The sequence below is a fragment of the Gopherus flavomarginatus genome, chromosome 1 (assembly GCF_025201925.1).
Source record: "Gopherus flavomarginatus isolate rGopFla2 chromosome 1, rGopFla2.mat.asm, whole genome shotgun sequence".
NCBI lineage: Eukaryota > Metazoa > Chordata > Testudines > Testudinidae > Gopherus > Gopherus flavomarginatus.
The window spans coordinates 376497657-376514991 of record NC_066617.1 but is presented as its reverse complement, the minus strand read 5'-3'; the positions used below and the strand labels follow the sequence as shown (position 1 = coordinate 376514991).

At 46.9% G+C, this 17335-nt stretch overlaps 1 protein-coding gene across 1 annotated transcript; it reads right to left on the bottom strand.

Moving 5' to 3' along the window:
- Positions 1 to 13405: 13405 nt before the first annotated feature.
- LOC127046440 (olfactory receptor 52R1-like) lies at positions 13406 to 14377 on the bottom strand. Its single transcript, XM_050943505.1, has one exon. The coding sequence runs from the start codon at positions 14375 to 14377 to the stop codon at positions 13406 to 13408; it is 972 nt and encodes a 323-aa protein (XP_050799462.1).
- Between the last annotated feature and the right edge of the window lie 2958 nt (positions 14378 to 17335).

Genomic DNA, 17335 nt, shown 5'->3' with positions numbered 1-17335 from the left:
AGTAGGTGTTCGGGCCAGGAGTCTGAAAAAATGGCCACATCATCGAGGTAGGCAACTGCAAATTCTCCCAGTCCAGCTAGTAGACCATCTACCAGCCTCTGGAAGGTGGCGGGTGCATTTCGAAGGCCGAAAGGAAGGACATTGAATTCATACACCCCCGCATGGGTGACGAATGCCGACCTCTCCTTGGCAGGTTCATCTAGCGGTACTTGCCAGTACCCCTTGGTTAAGTCTATTGTAGAGATGAACTGGGCACGTCCCAACTTCTCCAATAGCTCATCGGTGCGTGGCATTGGATAGTTGTCCGGACGAGTTACAGCATTTAGCGTACGGTAGTCCACGCAAAAGCGTATTTCCCCATCTGGTTTGGGTACCAGAACCACTGGAGATGCCCATGCACTGGTAGATGAGCGGATTATACCCATCTGTAGCATGTTCTGGATCTCCCGTTCTATAGCAGCTTGGGCATGAGGAGACACCCGGTAGGGTGGGGTTCTGATTGGGTGAGCATTACCTGTATCAATGGAGTGGTATGCCCGTTCAGTCCGTCCTGGGGTGGCTGAGAACAATGGGGCGAAGCTAGTGCACAGCTCCTTGATTTGTTGCAGCTGCAGACATTCCAGGGTGGTTGAGAGGTTCACCTCTTCCACGCCACCGTCTTTTTTCCCGTCGTAGTAGACACCGTCAGGCCACTCAGCATCCTCTCCCTGGACTGTAAACTGACAAACCTGTAAGTCTCTGGAATAGAAAGGCTTGAGAGAATTAACATGGTACACTTTAGGCTTTAGTGAGGAATTGGGAAATGCTATGAGGTAGTTTACAGCTCCCAGGCGCTCTTGGACCGTGAATGGCCCTTCCCATGATGCTTCCATCTTATGGGCCTGTTGCGCCTTCAAGACCATAACCTGGTCTCCTACCTTGAAGGAACGTTCTCTGGCATGTCTGTCATACCAGGCCTTTTGCTCTTCTTGAGCATCCTTTAGGTTCTCTCTAGCAAGGGCTAAAGAGTGTCGGAGGGTGCTTTGTAGGTTGCTTACAAAGTCCAGAATGTTAGTTCCTGGAGAAGGCGTAAACCCCTCCCATTGCTGCTTCACCAACTGTAATGGCCCCTTAACCTCGTGACCATACACAAGTTCAAATGGTGAAAACCCTAAACTGGGATGTGGTAAAGCCCTGTAGGCAAACAGCAACTGCTGCAACACTAGGTCCCAATTATTGGAGAATTCGTTGATGAATTTTCGTATCATGGCCCCCAAAGTTCCATTGAACCTTTCAACCAGGCCATTGGTTTGATGGTGGTACGGGGTGGCAACCAAGTGATTCACCCCATGAGTTTCCCACAGTTTTTCCATGGTCCCTGCCAGGAAATTAGACCCTGAATCTGTAAGGATGTCGGAGGGCCAACCTACCCTGGCAAAGATGTCTGTTAGGGCCAGGCACACAGTGTTAGCCCTGGTGTTGCCTAGAGCTACTGCTTCTGGCCATCGGGTAGCAAAGTCCACTAAAGTCAGTACGTACTGCTTTCCTCTGGGTGTCTTTTTTGGGAAAGGACCCAGAATATCCACAGCTACTCGCTGAAATGGGACCTCAATTATGGGGAGTGGCTGGAGAGGGGCCTTGACCTGGTCTTGAGGCTTACCCACTCTTTGGCATACCTCACAAGACCGGACATACTTGGCAACGTCCTTGCCCATCCCCTCCCAGTGGAAGGACTTCCCCAACCGGTCCTTGGTTCTGTTCACCCCAGCATGGCCACTGGGATGATCATGGGCTAAGCTTAAGAGCTTCCCCCGGTACTTAGTTGGAACCACCAACTGTTTTTGCGGCTGCCATTCTTCCCGGTGTCCACCAGAAAGAATTTCCTTGTATAAAAGTCCTTGGTCTATAACAAACCGGGATCGATTAGAAGAGCTGAGAGGCGGTGGGGTGCTCCGTGCCGCCGCCCACGCTTTCTGAAGGCTGTCATCTGCTTCCTGCTCAGTCTGGAACTGTTCCCTTGAGGCTGGGGTCACCAGTTCTTCCTCAGACTGTGGACTTGGGCTTGGTCCCTCTGGAAGCGATGTAGGTGATGGGGTTGTTTCCGTTGCTGGTGAACCGCTCTCCGCTGGTGCACCTGAGGGTATTTCAGGCTCTGGCTGAGCCTTTTGGGTATGGCTGTCTTTTGCTTCTGCCAGTTCTGGCTCGCTGGCGCCCTCTGGCGTTGAGTTTGAAGATGTGGTTGCACTTGCTGGTGCTGGTTGCTGTTCCAGTTCCGGGCCTGGGACTGGAGGTGCTGTGGCTGTTTCAGTGGTTGGCATGGAATCCGGGTCCACTACCTCTGTCTGGGTCTCTGGTAACACAGACGGGGCCTCTGTGGATGGCTCAGGAACAGGAATGGGTCTGGAAGCTTGCCTGGTTTGGCTACGTGTAACCATTCCCACTCTCTTGGCCCGCCTCACCTGGTTGGCCAAGTCTTCCCCCAGTAGCATGGGGATAGGATAATTGTCATAGACTGCAAAAGTCCACATTCCTGACCAGCCTTTGTACTGGACAGGCAGTTGAGCTGTAGGCAAGTCTACAGCTTGTGACATGAAGGGGTAAATTGTAACTTTGGCCTTTGGGTTGATGAATTTGGGGTCAACGAAGGATTGGTGGATAGCTGACACTTGTGCCCCCGTGTCTCTCCACGCAGTAACCTTCTTTCCGCCCACTCTCAAATTTTCCCTTCGCTCCAAGGGTATTTGAGAGGCATCCGGGCCTGGGAATCTTTGGTGTGATGGTGGTGTAATGAATTGCACTCGCATGGTGTTCTTGGGACAGTTGGCCTTGATATGTCCCAGTTCATTACACTTAAAGCATCTTCCATCTGATGGGTCACTGGGCCGAGGTGAGTTACTGGAGACTGGTGAGGTTGAAGGGTAGGGTATCTGTGGCTTTACTTGGGTGGTATGTGGGGTCTTTGGCTGTCCTCGGTTGTAGGGTTTATGGTCTGTGTGCCCCCTGGGGTAATCGTTCCCCTTGACAGTAGCTTTCTTGCTTTCTGCCAGTTCCATCCATTTGGCTCCAATCTCCCCCGCCTCAGCGATATCTTTGGGATTTCCATCTTGTATGTACCGTGTGATGTCTTCAGGAACACCATCCAAGAACTGCTCCATTTGTATGAGGAGGTTCAGTTCTTCCAAGGTTTGAATGTTGTTTCCTGTTATCCAGGCCTCATAGTTTTTTGCAATGCAGTAGGCGTGTTTGGGAAATGACACCTCGGGTTTCCACTTTTGGGTTCTGAAGCGCCGACGGGCATGATCTGGGGTTATCCCCATTCGGTATCTGGCCTTGGTTTGAAAAAGTTTATAGTCATTCATTTGCAGCTTAGGCATTTCAGCTGCCACCTCTGCTAAAGGTCCACTGAGCTGTGACCTCAATTCTACCATGTACTGGTCTTCGGGGATGTTGTACCCAAGACAGGCTCTTTCAAAATTTTCCAAGAAGGCCTCGGTGTCATCACCTGCCTTGTAGGTGGGAAATTTCCTGTGCTGTGGAGCAATATTTGGCGCCGGGTTGTTAGGGTTGGCTGGAGTCTGTTGCTTAGCCTTTTCTAATTCCATGGCCTGTTGGTGGGCTTCCCTCTGGAGTTCTATCTGTCTTCTGTGGGCTGCCTCTTCTTCTTCTTGCTTCCTTCTGTGGGCCAACTCTTCTTCTGCTTGCTTCCTTCTGTGGGCCACCTCTTCTTCTTCTATTTTTCTTTTGTGTGCTGCCTCTTTGATTTGTTCTTCTCTTTCTTTCATCTCCATTTGTCGCCTGTGTTCAGCTTCTTTGAATTGCTCTTCGGCCTTAATTTTTGCCTTAGAAGTCATGGTTCCTGTTTTCTTGTGTTGGGGTGCCGTCCGGTGTTTATCTTCTGAACTGCAGGTTCTCTGTTGCCTCCTGAAGTCTGCCTAGCAACAGTGCCTTTAGCTAATTTTCCTTTTCTCTCTCTAGCTAATGTTCAATGAAGGGAAACCAGAAAAACCACTTTATTTGCATGCATATAAGTGCTGGTACTTGCCTCCTAATGGGAGGGCTATTGCATGACAAAAGACCCTCAACAGTTTGGTATTGGCTTCTCGCTTAACATGCAAGCCACAAACTGCCAGAGAGAGCAGAAAAAACAAATTCTCTCTGGTTCCCTTTTAAAACCAACTGTTTCTCTCTCTGCTAAAAAGCCCTTAGCAGAGAAAAGAAAAATATAATATTCCTACTGGCTTCTTGATTCTGTCTATATCCCACCACTGCTACACCATATCATAACCTTAGTCCCAGATTTGGACCTTAGCGTCCAAAATATGGGGGTTAGCATGAAAACCTCCAAGCTTAGTTACCAGCTTGGACCTGGTACCTGCTGCCACCACCCAAAAAATTAGAGTGTTTTGGGGCACTCTGGTCCCTCTGAAAAACCTTCCCCGGGGACCCCAAGACCCAAATCCCTTGAGTCTCACAACAAAGGGAAATAATCCTTTTTCCCTTCCCCCCCTCCAGATGCTCCTGGAGAGATACACAGACATAAGCTCTGTGAAACTACACAGAGTGACTCCCCCTCTCTGTTTCCAGTCCTGGAAGCAAAAAGTACTTTCCTATTCCCCCAGAGGGAATGCAAAGTCAGGCTAGCAATCCAACACACAGATCTCCCCTTGACTTCTTCCTCCCACCAATTCCCTGGTGAGTACAGACTCAATTTCCCTGAAGTAAAGAAAAACTCCAACAGGTCTTAAAAGAAAGCTTTATATAAAAAGAAAGAAAAATACATACAAATGTTCTCTCTGTATTAGATGATACAACACAGGGTCAATTGCTTAAAAGAATATTGAATAAACAGCCTTATTCCAAAAGAATACAAATCAAAGCACTCCAGCACTTATATTCATGCAAATACCAAAGAAAAGAAACCATATAACTTACTATCTGATCTCTTTGTCCTTACACTTAGAAACAGAAGACTAGAAGATAGAAACTACTTCTCCAAAGCTCAGAGAAAGCAGGCAGCCAGAAAAACAAAGACTCAGACACACAATTCCCTCCACCCAAAGTTGAAAAAATCCAGTTTCCTGATTGGTCCTCTGGTCAGGTGCTTCAGGTGAAAGAGACATTAACCCTTAGCTATCTGTTTATGACAAGTGCCTAGCTCTCCACAGGGTCTGAGACCCTGTAAATACCTCAGATGGCTGGATAGATAGTAGACAGAGAGTTCTGGAGAAAGATGACTAAGGGGAAACACAATTAATTTCTGTAGGTACCCAGGGCTGTCACTAAGTGATCAGAGATCAGTAATTCTCATCAGTAACTATCATCATACTAGCAACAAAGAGTCCAGTGGCACTTTATAGACTAACAGACGTATTGGAGCATGAGCTTTCGTGGGTGAATACCCACTTCGTTGGATGCATGTAGTGGAAATTTCCAGAGGCAGGCATAAATATGCAAACAAGAATCAGGCTAGAGATAAGGAGGTTAGTTCAGTCAGGGAGGATGAGGCCTTTTTCTAGCAGTTGTGTGAACACCAAGGGAGGAGAAACTGCTTTTGTAGTTGATAGCCATTCACAGTCTTTCTTTAATCCTGAGCTGATGGTGTCAAAGTTGCTGATGAACTGAAGCTCAGCAGTTTCTCTTTGAAATCTGGTCCTGAAGGCTTGTGAGTTTAATCCTTGAGGGGGCCACTTAGGGAACTGGGGCAAAATCAGTACTTGGTCCTGCTAATGAAGGCAGGGGGCTGGACTTGATGACCTTTTGGGGTCCCTTCCAGTTCTAGGAGATAGGTATATCTCCATATTATGGTACAAACAGTACCCCAGTTTTCCATACACAGGCTAGAAATCCCTGAAGCCTAGCACCACAGCCCCAGTTCCGTCCTTATTCCTAAAATATTCCAAGGTGATTAGTTGTGGGAGAGTGACACCAAGTGATGATGTCACTTCCCCCTTTTAGAGCTTCTGCCATGAGGAAGGAAATTCAATCTTCCAAGCAAAAGCCCCCAGCGCAGTTAGGGGAAAATTACAGACGTAAGACAGAGTCCAGTGTCACATCAGCTGGTCAGATGCCCTTGCAGGGGCCATTGCCCATATCCTGGCTGGTACCTTCAGAGAATCGTCCATCAGGTGGGGATAAGATTCTTCTAAGGCCCTTTGTGTTTCTTAATGGGCCCTAACCTTGAATGGTTCATCCACAATATGCTGGCTAGACTGGATGTAAACTACCTTGTGGGTGTTACTCAGGGGCAAACACAGTTAAAATACTGGTACATAGTGTCAGGAAGGAGTTAAAATTCAGAAAGCAGAAAAGACATAAACTGTTGAGAAGCAAGGACATAGTTTCTGTCAATACCTGATAACTTAGCTCAGCTTATATGGTCAATGCCCACCCAGTAACTCAGCTCTTAGAACAACGCTAACCCTCACTTCACAACTCACCAGATGTCTGTAAGCACTCATCCCTCCCCTCCCCACCCTGTCTCCTTCTCCCACAAGGTAGCCACAAATGTATGATGCAAGTAGGATGACCTCTATACGTACAACCCCCTTCAGTATTGTCTTTGCTTGCCTGATTCTTGGGGAAAATAATTTTTTTGCCTAACAGTTTTGATGCAGTGAGCAGGGTAGGATCGGGAATCCTCGAAGAGTTTCTCACAACCTGGGATAAAGGTGAGTACCTTTTTACTTACCACCTCTAGCACACACCTTGTTTTGGAACTCCCCGAGGCATCCCTCCACACTCCTTTTTTAATATGAACCACATATAGGGAGCACAGGTAAGTGGGCTGAATGGAACTGTGTTTGTGGCCAAGGTTGTTGGGGTGCAGGGATCGCTGGAGGTGAAGTCTGCGCTGCCAGGTACTGAGCACCAGGGTGTGTGCTGCAGTGATTGTTAGGGTGCAGGGATCGCTGGAGGCGAAGGCTGCACTGCCAGGTACTCAGCACCCCGAGTGTGTGCTGCAGTAAACTGAGAACAAGGGTGTGCTCAGTCAGTGTCCCCTGAAGCGTCGCGTAAGTGGGTTTCAGAGAGCTGGGATACAATGTCTTATGAATTGCCCCAGAAAGCATCAACAATACCCTCCATGGGGCGTGGGAGGTATCCGTTGGCGTGCCCCAGGGTGCACCAATGACACCCTCTACAGAAGGCAGAGGCATTGACTGGCCCTGGGGAACGTCAGTCATGCCCTCCACGGGAGGGAAACTCATTGATTTTATAAAAGGGAAACATGGGAAGATTGAAAAGATAATGGCAAAAGAAGGCTGGAATGAGGGTACGAGTACGATAGATAGTGTGTTGTGGCGGTCTGGACTCTGGTCAGGCAAGAGAAAGCTTAGGGAAAGACATCGTCATGTGCTGCAAGATGAAAGGAATGACAAGACTTGGAAACACTCCGACAGGCTCTTACATCAGAACTGAATCAAAAGGCAGATTGCAACCGTGAGCTGAGCGAGCTTGAAGCAGAAAACAGGACTCTAAAAGCAAAACTTAAAAAACCAAAACAAACAAAAGAACCCACCTTTTCTGCATGTCGTATTGTTGCTAGCATACAACAAAAGGGTCATTTGACTAACCCTGAGTCAAGCGGTGATTCTGATAAAAACCAAAATGAAATTAATTGGAAACACCTTGAGAAACCAATTCAAAATTGGAACCTGGCACGCTTGGGGGAAGATCAAGATAATTGGCCCCCTCCTCCTCCTCCTGCCCCCCTTTAAACCCAAAATTAAGTGGCAGTGCTCCCTTGGCCTCACCTGGTGGTCAGGGACAGGTGAAATGGAGCGGATAATAATACCTAAAAGTACACTCCTCTCAGCACAGAGGAAATGAGAGCTTTACTAAAAGATCTCCCTGATCTAAAGCCCAAAGACCCAAATTTGATATTCTGGAAAAGAATAAGCCAGATGGTTACCACCTATACGTTACATCCCAGGGATCTTTATACCTTAACAAAAGCTAAATGCTCCAATCTATCATGGGCCAACATCCCTACAGAAGGGCAGCAAAACGGCGTTTGGACCTCTGTTAAATTTGAATCTGACAATGATACGACTTGTGCCTGCACTCAGTTTAAGGAAGCTGTCCAAGAAGCCTTGGAGAACAGAGCCAGTAATTGGGAACTGATCATGGGCTGCGTACAAAGCAAGGATGAGCTGGCCTCTCAATACTGGGAAAGAAAGTGGGAGTTGTATTCCAGCCATGCAGGCATTATAGACCCCACCCCCCAAAAAAACTGACCAGGCATTTTTAAAGATGTTAAAGGAAGGTTTTAACTCCCACCTGCAAACAGCCCTTATTTGGGAGTGAACCCAGGCTCTGATTATGAATCCATATTTATGTAGCCCTCTGAATGCAAAGTCAGACAGGCCAAAGAGATAACGAGCAAAGCTGCTTGTGTTGCTGTGGTAACAGCAAAAGATAACGTAGGCGGCTATAATTGTGGGTGTCTCAGGTGTAGTAAAGGAGGCCCTGAGTCGAAACCTTGGTATCAAAGGCCCGGTATGAGGCCTAAGGCCTGAACTAAAGTAATGGCCAAGACTTTGCTCACATAAAGCAAAGTTAATTGTGAACCAGAGGCAGGCCCTGCTCACAGAAGCTGGCAAAGATAGGGCTGATGCTGCAAACAGACATATCTATCAGGTACTGGGCACCAGAGATCAGAACATTCGTATACTCGTACACTCCACACGGATAACAAGGAACAGGGTGACCCATCCCAATGACAGGGCCAAAGGGTAATATGATGGATAGAGTTGTTTTGTTTGAACCAAAATGTACGAGGTGAGAGGCGGCATCTTGCTACGTAGAGCGGTTGCATCCCAATACATCGGGATTGATTTGTACCTGTGTGTAAGAATTCACCCCGGGGTGGTGTCTTTGTCTGGTCTAGGGGCAATGGAAAGTCCTGCCATTGACTGAGCCGGTCCATTGCCAGGGAGCACAGATGTACTAGCTAGCAGCACCTTAGCAGTACCTTGGATTTCTGATTCGGGGAGCTGGAGTCTGTGTTTCTCTTCAAAAATAAACCTGGCCGGGTGCCTTCATACCTTACAAGAGCCTGTGGTCATTGGGGGTTCTCTCAGGGTCTGTTGGGTCAGTTCTCTGCGCAGAGCTGGGACAGCACACAGAGGGAGCACACGCATGCAGCTGACTGATCTCAACATTGAATAGAGCAGAGCACCACACCGGTAGCATCTGGCAACATACTCAAAAAACTGCAGGCGCAAAACCCTAAAGCCAGGTCAGGACAGAATCATGACCAGTTGAATCCCTGCAATACTTCACTGACTTTTCAACCTGGTCCTGGTCCTGTCCTCACTGCCCCCCACCATCTCCCAATGTTTTGTGTGAGGAAAGACCAGACACTGGGCAGCCGAGTGTCCAAGCCAAATAACCCTGGGTAACCAACAACAGCCCCAATCAGTGCCTCAACTGACTGACAACCGTTCCTCACACCTGAGTAAAGCGGAAATGGCCAGGCTTTTAAATCGCATGACCCGTTATGTCCCAGTGCTCCCCCTTGCCTGTCAGTGCTGCTGATGCAGATATAAATCCCTTGAGGCCACACTTACAGGCATGGATAAGGGGCCGGCCATGCACAATTCTCCTGGACTGGTAAGCGTCTGTTTCCATTACTGACCTCCCCCTCCCCACTACTAAACAGTATATTACTATTTCAAGGGTAGGAGGCGCACAGCTCACAGCTTATAAAAGCTCCCCTGTTCTTGTAAAATCAAATCTATTCTTCTGGACTCAGTCTTTTTTTATGTAGCTCCAAATGCAGAGGGGATTATTCTGGGCATGGACGTCCTCTGCGACCTTGCAGCAATTCTTAACCTCGCTCAGAGTCCAGTTACTCATAAACTTATGTGTACTCATACCAACCCGCTCCGCAATGATACATCCCTCTCTTCTGTTGCAACTGCCAAATCTGTGGCTCTTACTTGGGATACGTCTAACCCTTTTCAAGAATTATGTTCCAAATTCCCCTCTGTTTGGGCAGAAAATAAGCTGTCTTTCAGTTTGATGCCTGCTCATCTTTGCCCACCCATCCAGGTTACCAGTCAATTTCCTCCACTTACCAAGCAATCTCCCTCAAATCTGAGGCCTTGGATGCGGTAGGTGACATTATTCACTCTTTACTTCAGCAAAGCATACTGGTTCCTCGTAGAAGTGCACCTCTTAAGTCCTGGAACCTCCAGAGACCCCCTCTTGGTGGACGTACAGGAGAAAAATTAGGTCATGGTATCAGCCATGCAAATACCTCTGTGAAAGTGCAAGAAATTCCAACATGGGTTCATAAAACCAGAATTAAAATGCATAAATTAATTCATTTTGTTTATATTGTATCATTGTATGTAACAAATAAAATAATAATAATAATAAAAATTGAGGGGAGGGATAGCTCAGTGGTTTGAGCATTGGCCTGCTAAACCCAGGGTTGTGAGTTAAGTCCTTGAGGGGGCCATTTGGTGATTGGTCCTGCTTTGAGCAAGGGGGTGGACTAGATGATCTCCTGAGGCAAACCTAATAATCTTTCCTTGCCAACCCTAATAATCTATGATTCTATGAAATGTGACTCCCAACATTAATCCTCCTGTCAAACATACCTGATGCAGCTTCCTGGGATCTGCCCTTGGTATATGTTACACAAGATAGCTGTTTCAAATCTGGCCAGTATGTGCAACTCCCTTCAGAAGGCAGCAGTGAATGGGCAAAGAAACCAGACACTTGGCTTGCCCCCGGACTGGACCACCTGGAACCTATTGTGGTTACAGCTCACCTCCAAAAACATCCAGGCCTGGACATGCTACAAGTACTAAACAAGAAGCCTGGTACCTTAAGAATATACCTAATGTCTAAGGTGTATATATGAGCTGGTTCATGAATAGAAAGTGATAATACACCAGTCTCTATAAACCTGAGCAGATTTACCAAACACTTCAGACAAACTCACTGGCAAAGATAAACAGAAAACAATTTTATTTATGACAAAAGTGATTATTGAGAGAAAAGAAAATATAGGCAAGCAGTCTAAACTCTCAACCCTATTATACTGGGCAACATCTAGATTAACCAGTTTTTCTCACCCCATTGGATATACACAGGTTTCTCCCTTGAAACCTGGGCCAGTTTCCTCTGTTGGAGTCTTCAGTCTTCAGAGTGTCATTGTTGCTTGCAGTGTAGGTGGGAGAAGGAGAAAGGCCAAGAATGTGGCCATTGTGTCTTGTTTTATAGCATTCATTATTTTCCTTGCTGTTGCCTCTGGGGAGCTAATATCTGGCCAATTCCCCAATTTACAGCATGTTTTACTGACAACCATACATCACAATCGTATAATTTCATATGCACTAATGATATAGATGTTTAGATAGAACAGTGACTTTTACTAGGTCACAACCTTTCACCTGATACCTTACATGGCATGCTTTATATGCAATATCACAATTGTATGTAAATGAAAAATATGGGGTTTACAGGGGAATCCCCGAGGTGTAGCGTGTCACAGAAGGCACATTCGAAGTGTCAGAGAGAAGGAGGTATCTGTGTTTGTGGTGGTGGGGGTGAGTTACAAAGGAAAGTGAGAGATGGACCAAAATGCATGGGGAGAGAGAGAGTTTCCAAGGGAGAGACAAACCACCTCCCTGAACCCAAACTGTCACTGCCTGGATCAGGGAACATTTCCTCCAGGACAACCTGGCTGGATCAGTCCAGGAATCAGAGCACCGAGGGCAGAGGAAAATGGGCCACATTTGGGTGAAGAGAACATCTTGTGGACACCTCCCCTGAGGTTTGGGATCGCCCAGGCCTTCTCCATTTCCATGCATAGTCCCCTAGCATCCGAGCAGCAGCTCCAGGTTTTCTGTCACAGCCTTGCACAAGCTCCCACAGCTCGACACCCGCCCAATGGTAGTGTTTGGGCCCCCACAATGGCTCCATGTGATTTGGAGTCCAAGCACTGTCCAGGCCTTGCCTCTGGCTCTGGGCTTCTAGGCCCACTTTTGGGATGCAGCTTCCATTCTAGCGCCTCTCTCTGGGAACTGAGATCTGCACACCAAGGCCCTGAGACTAGGCTGCTCCCCCAGACTCTCCAATTGCTTCTGCACCCCCTGCCCAAAGCTCCCCCTTGGGCGCACTCTGTTTCCAGTTTCTCTGTTTCAGGGCACAGGATCGTTAAAGCAAACAGACCCAGGCCTTCCAAAGAGGGCTGCTAAAACAATTCCACAAGAGATACCCCGATCCAGTTAAACAGAATACAACACCTACATGCCATTCCCTGCCTCTGTCTCTTCACCACCCTGGAGCATTCTTTGAGATTTAGTCAGACCCATTCTGGGGTTCCCAGGGGTCACCTCCTGGAACTCCTGGCTCCTCCTCCAGCTGGAGTCTGTCTCTGTGCTGCAGCCAGAGCCCTGCAACCAGAGTCCCCTCCTCTGCCCTTGTCCTTCTCTCCTACCCCAGCTTCTTCTGGCTCATCCAATCTCTCTGTTTATAAAGGGCTGGACCAAACTCTCCCCTCTCTGTTCACTCTTCAGGGGAGGTGCCATTCCTTCCGCGTCCACCCCCTGCAGAGACATTGGAGAAAACTGGCTTTTATCTAGAATACAGTTACTTCTTTCTTCTGTCTGGGCGATATCTCATTAAGTGCTGATAGTCTTTGATGACCAGCCGATTTATAGACAGATGCCTCCATCTCAGCATCCTGCCCCTTTGCATAAGCTACGTGAGTGAAGAGCACAGGAAAAGCCCAAAGACATAAGGATACAGAGAGTTAACTCAATCAGACATGAGCTAACATAGTTTCCACCCATCTGGGTTTTACCCAGACAGTCAGGGTTTTGGCTTCTGCTTCTGGGTGCCACTTAGGGTTGTCAGCTACCCAGTTTTGAACCAGAAAGTATGGTCAAAAAGGGGATCTGATGGTGTCCAGTTGCTGCAGTGTGGGGGAGGCTTTGGGTTATTAATTCATGTCACCCCTGATCATCCTGAGCTGCAGAAGCGCATGTCTCAGACCCAGAGCAGAGGGAGCACAGTCTGGGCAGGGAGGGAGGTGGAGACAATCTAGAGAGTGATGAGGGAGGGGAAGAGAGGAGAAAACGACGGGGTGAGTCCCTCGGCCTTGATGGACTAGGCTACTCAGATGGAGGGGAATTGGGGAAGGAGATGGGGCAGAGGGGAGGCCTTGGTGGAAGAAACAGGGTAGGAAGCAAAGTCTCAATATTTCATTTACTAGCACTTGTAAAGTGGAAACCATATGAGCTGTACAAGACAAATTCCCCAGTTTATCATGCTGACAAAGCACAGTACGGTCAGGAAAGGATTTAATGTCTCTTTGACTGTCCAGTAACTGATTCAGAAAGAGGGTCTGGCACCATGTCACCAGCCAGTGGACCTCAGTCTGAGAGTCAAAGCACAAGGAGAAAAATCATTAGGTCCCTGTATGAGTAAAGAGTTGGAGCAGCCTGTTCCAGATCTGTTTGGTCCTCACCCCATAGATGATGGGATTTAGCATGGGGGGCACCAGGAGGTACACATTGGCAATGAAAATGTGGAAATGCAGGGCCAAATTGTGCCCAAACCGGTGCATGAGGAAGGAGAAGAGAGATGGAATGTAAAAGATTAAGATGACACAGAGGTGGGAGCTGCAGGTCCCAAAAGTCTTCAGCCGGGCATCCTTTGTGGGGAGGCTGAAGATGGCCCTGAGGATCTGGATATAGGACACAGCGATAAAAAATACATCCAGACCGGTCACCAAAAATGCCACAAAGAGGCCGTAGTAACTACTAATGCGGATGTTTGTGCAGGCCAGCTTCACCACTGCTATGTGCTCACAGTAGGTGTGGGGGATGATGTTGGTTCTGCAATATGGCCACTGCCTCACCAGGAAGGGATAGGGCAGTACGAGCATGCTACCGCGCAACACCACAGCCAGGCTGATCTTGGCCACCTTGGGGTTTGTCAGGATAATGGAATGTCTCAGGGGATCACAGATGGCCACGTAGCGATCCCAAGCCATGGCCACGAAAATCCCAGACTCCATCACTGAGAAGCAGTGAATGAAGTACATCTGGGTGAGGCAGCCACTGAAATTGATCTCCCTAGAATTGAACCAGAAGATGCTCAGCATTTTGGGTAGAGTGGAAGTGGACAGGACCAGGTCGGTGATGGCCAGCATGCAGAGGAAATAGTACATGGGCTCATGGAGGCTCATCTCCCTCTTCACAATGAACAGGATGATGAAGTTCCCCAAGATGGCTATGGCATACATGGTGCAGAAGGGTATGGAGATCCAGACTTGGGCCATCTGCAGGTCAGGAATGCCCAGCAGGATGAAGGTGGAGGGGTTGATGAAGTTGGTTGTGTTGGAATCTGACATGTAGCAGGGGAGAAATTCCTGCATGTACTGTATGTCCTCTTGACTTTCTTTATGTGCCCAGGGTCTAGGATGATGGTCGCAGGACAAATGCCTGGATGGATACATAATGTTAATATGATACACTACATGCACCACATCTACAGTAGAACCTTAGAGTTACAAACTGACCCATCATTCACAAATCTCATTGAAGCCATTATGCAATCAAAGAGCAGCAGAGCCAAAACAAAAACAAGAAAAAAAGGCAAATACAGGACACTTCTGTATTAAATGTAAATAATTAAAATATGAAAGGAACATTTAAAAAAATATTTGAGAAGGTAAGGAAGTAATGGAAAAGCTGGTATTGGAGTAGTTAAAAAAATAGTCTAGGAATATAATTCATTCAAGTTAGAAACATGGTTTATGGAAACAGGTCTTGTCAAATACAGCTGATTTCATCCTTTTACGAGATTTCATGTTTGGCTGATCAAGGGAACAGCACAGATGCAATAACATTTGATTTCTCTGAGACATTTGATTTAGTAGGGGAAACTATTCAGATTAAAATATGAACACTTCAATGTCAGCAGTGCACACGTAAAAGGAACTAAAAGCTGGCTAATTGAGAGATCTCAGAAAGCAGTTGTCAATAGGCTATTGTCAGTGAATAGGGTTGTTTTTAGTGGGGTTCTGCAGAGATAAATTCTAGGCCTAATGCTATTCAAAGTTTTCATCAATGACGTGGAAGGAAATGGAAAATCACTGCAGATAAAATCTGCAGATGATCCAAAGACTGACAGAGTGTTTACAATGAGAAGGCCAGGGCAGGCATACTGATTGATGTGGAGTGTTTGGTCGGCTGGGCCCATGAGGAAAAAAATGTTTTAATACACTCAAATGCAAAGTTATCCTCTTGGAACAGAGAATGCAGGCCTGATCGACAGACTAGGGCACTGTGTTATGGAGTACAGGGAACCTGAAAAGGATTCAGGAATCATTGTAGACACCCAGCTCATCGTGAGCTCCCATCGCGATGCTGTGGCCAAAAGGGCTGATGCGATCCTTGGATGCATGCAGAGGGTGGGGTGAGTTGGAAAGCAGGGGAAGGACTTTACCTCTGCATGTGGCATTGGTTAAAATGACTGCATCCAATTCTGGGGTCCACATTTCAAAAAGAAGGTTGAAAACTTGGAGAGGATTGAGAAAAGAGTCACAGAAATGATTGGAGACTGGAGAAAATGTCTCACAGAGTGGGAGTTATTTAAAGAGCTTCATCCACTTATGAAAAATATGATAAAACGGAGACTTTCATGGGGACTAATTGGCTTTGTAATCTAGAGAAGAAAGGCAGAGCAAGGTCCAATGGCTGGAAGCTGAAACCAGACAAATTCCAGCTGGAAAAAAAGGCCAAATGTTTAGCACTGATGGTGATTAACCTTTGGAACAAACTGCGATAGGAAGTGGTGGATTCTACAGTTCCCCATGTCTGCAGACCCAGAGTGGATGCTTTCCTGGAAGATCTGCTTGAGGGCTCGTCTACACTTAAAACACTACAGTGGCACTGTGTCATAAACAGATAGCTAAGAGTTAACGTCTCTTTCACCTGGAAAGAAGTAATCTGAAACAACTGACCAGAGGACCAATCAGGAAACCAGACTTTTTCAGGTCTGGGTGGAGGGAAGGTTGTGTGTGAGTCCTTTGTTTTTGGGTCTTTCTCTGTCTCTCTCTCGGCTATGAGAGGATTTCTGTTTCCTGCTTTCTAATCTTCTGTTTCCAAGTTGTAAGTACAAATATAGTAAGGCAGTAAGGTTTCTATTGTTTTCTTTTGTATTTACCTGGGTATAGTTGCTGGAGTGTTTTGAATTGTATTCTTTTTGAATAAGGCTGTTTATTCATATTTCTTTTAAGCCATTGACCCTGTATTTGTCACCTTGATACAGAGACCATTTTTATGTATTTTTCTTTCTTTTTACATAAAGCTTTCTTTTTAAGACCTGTTGGAGTTTTTCTTTAGTGGGGAACTCCAGGGAATTGAGTCTGTGCTCACCAGGGAATTGGTGGGAGGAAGAAGTCAGGGGGAAATCTGTGTGTGTTAGATTTACTAGCCTGACTTTGCATTCCCTCTGGGTGAGGGGGGAGAGAGAGATTAGCTCTCGGTACTTCTGTTTTCCAAGGCTGGGAACGGGGAGGGTGGAATCCCTCTGTTTAGATTCACGGAGCTTGCTTCTGTGTGTCTCTCCAGGAACACCTGGAGGGGGGAAGGGAAAAGGTTTATTTCCCTTTGTTGTGAGACTCAAGGGATTTGGGTCTTGGGGTCCCCAGGGAAGATTTTTGGGGGGACCAGAGTGCCCCAAAACACTCTAATTTTTTGGGTGGTGGCAGCTTTACCAGGTCCAAGCTGGTAACTAAGCTTGGAGGTTTTCATGCTAACCCCCATATTTTGGATGCTAAGGTCCAAATCTGGGACTAGGTTTATGATACACTGCCATAGCACTTCTGTGTAAACAGAACCCCCTACGGTTCCTCACATCTCCTTGTCAATTGCTGGAAATGGGCCATTTTCATCACCACTACAAACAGTTCTTTTTCTCTCCTGCTGATAATAGCTCACCTTAACTGATCACTCTCCTTATAGTGTGTATGGTAACACCCATTGGTTCATGTTCCCTGTGTATATATATATTTATATATCTTCCTTCTGTATTTTCCACTACATGCATCCGATGAAATGGGTTTTAGCTCACGAAAGCTTATGCTCAAATAAATGTGTTCGTCTCTAAGGTGCCACAAGTACTCCTGTTCTTCCTACGGATACAGACTAACATGGCTGCTACTCTGAAAAAAGTACTCGTAGTGACGGCCAGGGTTTTCCCATCAGCCTAGTTCATCCACCTCTTGAGGGGTGGTAGATAGGTCGATGGAAGTATTCCTCCATTGACCTCATGCTAACGCAGGTTTAGGTTGATACAGATACATCTCTGACGGATTTTTTTCTGTTGC

What these genes read in the sequence shown, in the direction of transcription:
- LOC127046440 (XM_050943505.1), bottom strand. Translation starts at nt 14,377, where the DNA reads ATGCAGGAATTTCTCCCCTGCTACATGTCAGATTCCAACACAACCAAC.